The sequence below is a fragment of the Pimephales promelas genome, chromosome 21 (assembly GCF_988280905.1).
Source record: "Pimephales promelas chromosome 21, fPimPro1.hap1.1, whole genome shotgun sequence".
Lineage (NCBI taxonomy): Eukaryota > Metazoa > Chordata > Actinopteri > Cypriniformes > Leuciscidae > Pimephales > Pimephales promelas.
The window spans coordinates 28761721-28771372 of record NC_142789.1 but is presented as its reverse complement, the minus strand read 5'-3'; the positions used below and the strand labels follow the sequence as shown (position 1 = coordinate 28771372).

At 34.3% G+C, this 9652-nt stretch overlaps 1 protein-coding gene across 2 annotated transcripts in view; it reads left to right on the top strand.

Annotated features, from left to right (window-relative positions):
* The window catches only part of clcn4 (Cl-/H+ antiporter 4), a 19307-nt gene extending 11141 nt beyond the window's left edge, over positions 1-8166 (top strand). For both annotated transcript variants that reach the window (XM_089124861.1, XM_039674182.2), the window contains exons 9-12: positions 1507-1693; positions 3190-3585; positions 4968-5184; positions 7183-8166. In XM_089124861.1, the coding sequence (XP_088980987.1) occupies positions 1507-1693; positions 3190-3585; positions 4968-5184; positions 7183-7273 (891 nt within the window). In that variant the 3' untranslated portion in view covers positions 7274-8166. The remainder of the gene's footprint in view (positions 1-1506; positions 1694-3189; positions 3586-4967; positions 5185-7182) is intronic.
* The last annotated feature ends 1486 nt before the right edge of the window (positions 8167-9652 follow it).

Here is a 9652-nt window from a genome sequence, read left to right as displayed (position 1 = left end):
TCAATGACTCACTCATAAATACTTGTTTCAATACTGGATAAATTCGCATTTTTGAAGGAATCTCTTGAACGAATGGTTCAATGAATCACTCATAAAGACTTCACTTTTTTCAATACTGGATGAATCAGTGTTTTTTAACAAATCTCTTTAATAAATGGTTCAATGACTCACTCATAAATACTTGTTTCAATACTGGATAAATTAGCATTTTTGAATGAATCTCTTGAATGAATGGTTCAATGAATCACTCAAAGACTTCACTTTTTCAATACTGGATGAATCAGTGTTTTTTTTTAACAAATCTCTTTAATAAATAGTTCAATGACTCACTCATAAATACTTGTTTCAATACTGGATAAATTAGCATTTTTGAATGAATCTCTTGAATGAATGGTTCAATGAATCACTCATAAAGACTTCACTTTTTTCAATACTGTATGAATCAGTGTTTTTTAACAAATCTCTTTAATAAATGGTTCAATGACTCGCTCATAAATACTTGTTTCAATACTGGATAAATTAGCATTTTTGAATGAATCTCTTGAATGAATGGTTCAATGAATCACTCATAAAGACTTCACTTTTTTCAATACTGGATGAATCAGCGTTTTTGAACTAATTTCTTGAAATGAATGATTTAATGACTCGCTCATAAATACTGATACTTCACATGTTTCAATAGTGAATGAATCAGCATTTTTGAATGAATCTCTTGAATGAATGTTTCAATGAATCACTCATAAATACTTCACTTGTTTCAATACTGGTTGAATCAGAGTTTTTGAAGGAATCTCTTGAATGAATGGTTCAATGAATCACTCAAAGACTTCACTTTTTTCAATTCTGGATGAATCAGTGTTTTTGAACTAATCTCTTGAAATGAATGATTTAATGACTCGCTCATAAATACTGATACTTCACATGTTTCAATAGTGAATGAATCAGCATTTTTGAATGAATCTCTTGAATGAATGTTTCAATGAATCACTCATAAATACTTCACTTGTTTCAATACTGGATGAATCAGCGTTTTTGAAGGAATCTCTTGAATGAATGGTTCAATGAATCACTCATAAAAAACTTCACTTGTTTCAATACTGGATGAATCAGTGTTTAACAAATCTCTTTAATAAATGGTTCAATGACTCGCTCATAAATACTGATTCTTCACATGTATCAATAATGAATGAATCAGCATTTTTGAAAAAATCTCTTTAATAAGTAATTAAATGACTCGTTTCAATACTGGATGAATCAGTGTTTTTGAACAAATCTCTTGAATGAGCGATTCAAGAACAAACACATTGGCAATAAAGCTCTTTCTGAATCTGATTGAAGTATTGAGGCTATTAATGGGTAAAACTACAGTAATTTCTTCAGCTAATCAGCTCCTTTCATCTAAACTGGACCTAAATTAATGTGAAATAATTGTGGTCACACTATTTACCAAAATAGTCATGTTTTTGGCCATATAACCGAGCTCTGGTCACCTGATGTCTCCCTCAGATCCCGTCGGGTCTGTTCATTCCCAGTATGGCGGTGGGTGCCATCGCTGGGCGTATCGTGGGCATTGCAGTGGAGCAGATGGCGTATCATCATCATGACTGGATCATATTTAAGAACTGGTGCCGCCCAGGCGCTGATTGCGTGACGCCGGGTTTATACGCCATGGTCGGCGCCGCTGCGTGTTTAGGTAAGACATTACACAGCAACTTCTTCAGATCAAGATGTGGTTTATGAGGGAAAGTTTTGCTGATTTACACTGTTGGTCAAAAGTGTTTGTAATGTCTTTGTTAGAAGTCTCTTCTGCTCACCAAGGCTGCGTTTTATTTAATCAAAAAGGCAGTAGAAATATTATTGCAATTTAAAATAACAGTTTTCTGTGTGAATATATTGAATTTTCAGCTTCATTACTTCAGTGTCACATGATCCTTCAGAAATCACTCTGATATGATGATCAAGAAACACTTATGATTATGATCATAACAGTTCAAACTGAACAGTTATGAACAGAAAACAGTTCAACAGCTGCTTCATATTTTTGTGGAAACCTTGATACACTTCCATTTAAAATTTGCGGTTAAATAAGATTTAAAAAAAAAGAAAGAAAAAATGCTTTTAAAGGAGTAGTTCACTTTTAAAAAAACGTTTGCTGATAATTTACTCACCCCCATGTCATCCAAGATGTCCATGTCTTTCTTTCTTCAGTCGAAAAGAAATGAAGATTTTTGATGAAAACATTCCAGGATTTTTCTCCATATAATGGACTTCAATGGGGTCCAAACGGTTCAAGGTCCAAATGAGAGTTTCAGTGCAGCTTTAAACGACACCAGACGATGAATAAGGGTCTTATCAAGTGAAACGAGCGGTAATTTCGAAAAATAAATAACAAAGTTTACGTTTTATAAGCTCAAATACTCTCCTTGCTGTTCTGTGATGCGTGTGTCGTTTAAAGCCCTTTGAAGCTGCACTGAAACTCTCATTTGGACCTTGAACCGTTTGGACCCCATTGAAGTCCATTATATGGAGAAAATCCTGGAATGTTTTCATCAAAAACCTTCATTTCTTTTCGAGTGAAGAAAGAAAGACATGAACATCTTGTATGACACGGGGGTGAGTAAATTATCAGCAAAAGTTTTTTTTTTTTTTAAAGTAAACAACCCGTTTAATTCAGCAAAGACACTAAGTGTTTAAAAGACGTTCATGTTACATGTTAATGCTGTTCTTTTGAACTTTCCATTCATCAAAGAATCCTAAAAAACGAACTTTTTCACAGTTTCCACAAAATATGAAGCTGTTTTAAACATTGATAATCATAAATGTGTCTTGAGCAGCAAATCATCATATTAGAGTGATTTCTGAAGGATCATGTGACACTGAAGACTGGAGTAATGATGCTGAAAATACAGCTTTGATCACAGGAATAAATTACACTTTACTATATATTCACATAGAAAACTGTTATTTTAAACTATCAAAATATTTAGCTTTTTTACTGTATTTTTGATCAAATAAATGGAGCACGGTGAGCAGAAGAGAGGTCAAGTCACCTTTATTTACAGTATATAGCGCTTTTTACAATACAGATTGCAACATGAAAATAATACAACAAAGTTTGTTTCCAGAAGAAAATTGCAGATCAATAATATCTGTTGAATATTAAATGCGATGCGTGTGTGTGTTGTGCAGGCGGCGTGACGCGTATGACGGTGTCTCTGGTGGTCATCATGTTCGAGTTGACCGGTGGACTGGAGTACATCGTGCCTCTGATGGCGGCCGCCGTCACCAGTAAGTGGGTGGCCGACGCGTTCGGTAAGGAGGGCATTTATGAAGCGCACATCCAGCTCAACGGCTACCCGTACCTGGACCAGGACGAGTTCACGCACCGCACGCTAGCCACCGACGTGATGCGCCCGCGCCGGAACGAGCCTCCGCTGTCCGTCCTCACGCAGGACAGCACCACGGTGGAGGACGTGGAGACGCTCATCAAGGAGACCGACTACAACGGCTTTCCTGTGGTCGTCTCCAGGGAGTCCGAGAGACTCATCGGCTTCGTGCAGAGGCGGGATCTTATCCTGGCCATCAGTAAGACACACACACACTCACAAAACTGATACTATCACACACACACACACACCCGCCTATGCTTCCTCCATCACCTAATCTGATGTCTTTATACACGATCAACTCTACTTTGGCTTGAATGTGCTGCACACTTGTTGATTTTTCAGTTTACACACCTCAACTTATCATATATGATGTTCATATCAGCTCTTAAAGACACTGGGCTCCATCTGTTTACATGGATTATGTTTTCAATGGTTGATTTTTAGCTTTCAGTGTCATTTGCTGTGATATTACAGGGGAATCATCATTTCATTGTTGTCAAGTAGATTCAAAAAGTAAAATACAGTTAAATAATTGGCATTTATAAAATATATATTGGCAATATTGGTGCATAGTATTATTGATATAGGCTACTATTATAGTTTTTATTCATATTTAGAATTTTATTTATCTTTATTTAGTTTATTATTAGTTTATTCAGTTTTAGTTATTTTAATTCTTCAAGTTAAACTTGCGTAACTAAAATGAGATGTTGCTTTGTCAGGCAGCTATTTTTAAAATATATATGTTTTTTTTTTTTTTTACTTTTTTTATGATACTTAAAAAAAATTGTTTTAGTTAATAATGACCCAGTGTAAATTTAATGAATTATATACACTACCGGTCTAAAGTTCAGGGTCTGTGAGATTATTTAACGCTTTTGAAAGAAGTCTGTTCGACTCACCAAGGCTGCGTTTATTTAATAAAAAATACAGTAAAAATAGTGAATTATTATTATTATTATTTTTTTTATTATTATTACAATTTTTTTTTACAATTTAAACTAGCTGTTTTCTGTGTGAAATATATAGTGAAAATTAATAAATTCCTGTGATCAAAGTTGATCATGATCCTTCAGAAATCACTCTAATATGATGATTTGATGCTCAAGACACATTAAGTATTATTATTAAACTGTTTAATATTCTGGAAACTCTTTACAGTAAGGTTAACCTTAGTTAACATGAAGTAAGAATGCACAATAGTTCTACAGCATTAATTCATCTTACAGTAGTTAATGTTAATTTCAACATGTACTAATGCATTATTAAAATCAAAGATTGTGTTTGTTAACATTAGTTAATGCACCATGAACTAACAATGAACAGCTGTATTTATAGTATCAAAGATTAACAAATGTATTGCTCTAACAATGTTAGTTAATGCATTAAATAATGTTAAGTAATGAAGTGTTACCAAACATAATATTCTGGTTCAAGAGGAATCAGTTTGGAAATCAGCATTTTTGATTTTCGAGTATGCAAACAAGAAACAAAAGTACATCATACACAAATAAGTGTCCTAGTATGAAATGCTGTGTGATGTTAATAAGCGTAATCTATGGCTGGACCTCTCCTCAGAAACGGCGCGTCAGAAGCAGGACGGTGTGGTGAGTAACTCCGTGGTGTATTTCACTGAAGACGCTCCACAGATTCCTGCAACGAACCCTCAGCCTCTGAAACTGAGACGCATCCTGAACCTGAGTCCCTTCACCGTCACCGATCACACGCCCATGGAGACGGTGGTGGACATCTTCCGCAAGCTGGGCCTCCGCCAGTGTCTGGTCACACGCAGCGGGTAAGAACTACTGCTTTTAGCCCACTAATAATCAGTGTTGGGCATGTTACTTAAAAAAAAAAAGTAATTAGTTATAGTTACTAGCTACTTCTCACAAATAGATTATAAAAGTAACTAATTACCAGGGGAAAGTAACTATTGCATTACTTTTAAAAATGTTAAAATAGGTCTATGTCAAATAACTTGGATGCACCCAATATTAAATATGTTAAATTAATGAATAAATTATTATTATAAAATATCGTAATCTTGCTGTGGGACAATGTCAGAGACACCTAAAAACTTCAATATATTATTTAAAATATTACCATTACTATAGTAGAACAATAAAACAATTTATGTTTAGGTTTGGAACTTTTAATATTTAATATTGCACAGACCACAACTGGGCAACAAATAAGTCTAAAAATAAATAATGTTTAAATGTAGCAAAAATGACTAAATAATAATAATAAAAAATATACATGACTCTTTGTAGTGAAAATTAAAATGATAAATAGTTAACGAGAAGTGCTTGCAGAACCCGAATTCCCAGAACGTTCCCTGCAGGTTATTTTTTAGATTTTATTCGTATAATCATATAAATTAATTAAAACGTTGCAGATGATACCAATAGGCTACAGAGATTATTCTAATGCTGAAATTTGGCATTTATTTCTAAACAAACTATATTATACTCGGACTCGCACTTGCGGACACGCTCGATCTCGCGCATTGCGGCGTTCGCTTCACTTTAATCCAGTCCGGCGCCTTATAAACACACACACACACACACCAGAGAAAAAAGGTCTTTCCAGGTCTACTTGGATGGAAACCACTTCAGTGAGCTCAATTAGGCTAACGCCACATTTTATTGTCAGTAACGGTAACGGTAATGGCGTTGTAACGGGGGAAACAGTAATTCATTTGATTACTCGTTACTGAGAAAGATAACGTCGTTTATTTATAACGCCGTTATTCCCATCACAGTTAATAATAAAAAACTGCATGTTAACTGTCATCTCCGTTTTTTTTAGAATAGACATGAAAATGCACATTTCGAACTTAAATGTTTTTAATTTAAGAATGCTCTGGAATATAAACGTGAGATTCATCTCGTTTTAAAGAAGACATTTGGCAGATTGTTGTAGAAGTGAAATAAGTTAAGAAAGTGAAACACAAAAAGTTCTAGAATTTTGAGTTTATGGAAACGTTACAATGTAAAAAAAAAAAATCATATTTTATAAAAAATATATATTTTTAAAACCTGGTCTACTCTAAAACTGCAGAAAAATCAAAGCCAAAAATATGAGCAAGTTGTGTTTCAAATTTTAGGTTGATATCTCAAACAAACGAGCTTTCAGCGAGAGAGTGTGTGTGTGCGCAGTACCGAACGCTTCCACTAGGGCACAACCAAACTCCATTACTGCCCATACAAGGGCGCCTCTACTGTATTTCCATGTGTTTTGAGTGATCTGAACCATTATTTCCACAATTTTCATACAAGTAGAGATCCTTTTCAGAAGTAGTATGGTAAGTTTGGCAGATTTTGATATGAATTCAACCTCTGAGAAACATACAAAGAACACGTAGCTCACGGCCACATCACAAATGGTGAATTTATGATTTTTTTCTTTATATTTAAAACATTTTCATGAATGGATGCTATCTTTGTCTTATTTTTCATCACCATTTCAAAATAAACGTCTGAACACGCCTTAGGAGTATGATAATATTCTTGTTGCAAATTGATAAATTACGGCTTTTTTCACTTTTTTACTGTACAAATAAAAGCAGCATTGGTGATCAAATTGGAAAAATCGTATCGACCTCAAACTTTTGAAAAGTACTGTGTATGTGTCATATAAATTATAAATGATGTTGGTCGGGTTCTTGGCTTCAAGCTGAAGGTTAAATCAGACAAACAGGCAAACTTAAAAGCATTAGCTGTGTCAAATCAGCCGATCAGAGATATGGTTAAAACCGTTGATGACTAAACTACTCTTTCTCTTACATCAGACGTTTGCTTGGAATCATTACTAAGAAGGATGTTCTGCGTCACATGGCACAAATGATGAACCAGGATCCTGAATCGATCATGTTCAACTAGCTGAACCTGATGAAGGTGAACCGTCACAATCCTGTAGGTACTAAACGCACTTGTTCATGTGGCCAAAACAGGATGGAGTGTAGATATGAGTGTTGGTTTCCTCTGTTGTTGTTTTGTTGATTTTTTTTACAGCTGCTTTTGCCATATTTATATTTAATGTGCATTACTTTAAGCCGATGATCAATCTGATGATTGATTTGCATTGAAAATACAAAGACATTATGAGTTTTTGAAGCAAAAGCTGCTATAAAGGACGTTAGAAGTGCAGATGAATCTCGTTTCACAGTTTTTGTGAGTTTATCATATAATAAGGTAACACTTTACAATAAGGTTCATTAGTTAACATTAGTAAATGCATTAACTAACATGAACTAACGATGAACAAGGCATTAGTTACAGTGTTTGTTAATGTTAGTTAATATAAATACAGCTGTTCATGTTAGTTCACAGTGCATTAACTAATGTTAACTAAAACAACCTTTGATATTAAGAAATGTAGGAATTAATATTAACTAAGATTAATAAACGCTGAAGAAGTATTGTTCATTCTTAGTACATGTTAACTAATGAACCTTATTGTAAAGTGTTACCAATAATATATCGCAATGCTAAAGGTCAAAATGGAAAAAATAATCCAGAACACTAACCGCTGTAATAACGATACTGAGCGTTTCTTCCAACACTAAGTTTATGTGTTTGTCATTATTTATTCATTCAATGTGAATGTTAGTTTTGATCAACAATGGTGATATTTTTTTTTTCTCTTGTATTGAAACATGAATATTGTCATTGTTAAAGATACACTGCATCTGTTACAGATATTAATGTCCAACTGCTACTCCAGTTAAGCACATAAAACTGAGGGTGTTATAATAAAACACATTATTGATAAATAGTATTGTCATTGCATTATTTTATTATACTCGTTTAATTATTTTATTTTTTAGTACAATGAAAACGATACATGACTCAAAGAAAACTTAAAAGACACAGCGATAATTTTATTATATATGAATTCTATAAAAACTATTTAAAAAAATTGAGAACTGTAGCACTATACATGAATGTGCATATATTTATGTATCCAATGAAAGTACCAAAAAATCAGAATATTATATTATATTATTATAAAAACAAGAGAATAATTCTTTTTACAGTAACATTTACAGGTCACAGTTTAATAGAAACAAACACACCGCATAAGAACAACACCAGGGTGAGTAAATAAATGATTAATTTTAATTTTAGGGTAAACTATCCCTTTGATGAAGATGATTAAATGCTATAAAAAATATATTGCTTATAGTTAATGTTAACTAAAGCATTAAATAATGGTAAAAAATGAGACCTTGTAAAGTGTTACCACAAAACTTCAAAATAAAATGAGAAAATGATACAGTATGCAATGATAAACATTTCAAAGAGTAGTATGCTACATTGTCATTGTGATCGGCGTCTAGTTTTCTGAAGTAAAATTGTAATACTCATCAAAAAACATGTTTATAATCCTGGTTCATATCGGCTCCAATTAATGTATCATGGTGGGAAATGTAAAGTTGAGTGGTCATACTCCATGCATACAGAAAACGGCACAATATCGGCGCACTGCAGAAACACTAGCATGTGTGTTAGTACGCTGAAGCTCTCGTCTCCTGGGGCCAGTTTCACAAAGATAGACTGACTATGGCTCAGATATAGTAGATATCTAAATCAGACCGTTGCACAAAGCACTGCAGACTGACTATCTTAAGTAGGACTACACTGCAATGCATTCTGGGTAAAATAAGACACTTTTCGAAACAAAAAACATGGCGGATAGAGTAAGTGCGTTCAACCGCGCGGTGCAGTTTACCCCAGCGGGACATATGTGTGTGTCGGAGGAGTGTAAGAGTCACAAGGACATTTTACTGGGAGATTTAGCGGAGAATGTAAAAACAAGAAGAAATGTTTAATTTGGACAAAGATTAACAGTTAATCCGACCGTTGAGCGGAGCGTTAATGATGTACAGAAAAGATACAAAAACGTAGTACAAGATGCCAAAAAATAAATATTTAAGAGGAAATATCCAAAAACGGATGGAGGACCCCAGAGGAACTTAGACACCACTGAAATGTTGATGAATATATACGGTAAGGGCCACTTTTCGGTAAGGGACACTTTTCTTTCTGCTGTTTGTAATGTAACTAATTGTTGCGGCTGGTTGCCAAGGTAACATTTATGCTGTTTGTAATGATTGTAACTGCTGGTTGCCACGGTAACAGAGTCTTACGGCGCCTTCACACTAGCCGTTGAAATCAGCTCCGATACGGCTCCGAAACGACCGTAACTCATTCATTTCCTATGGCGATTCGCAGACCGCAAGCGAATGGGTCCGAAAC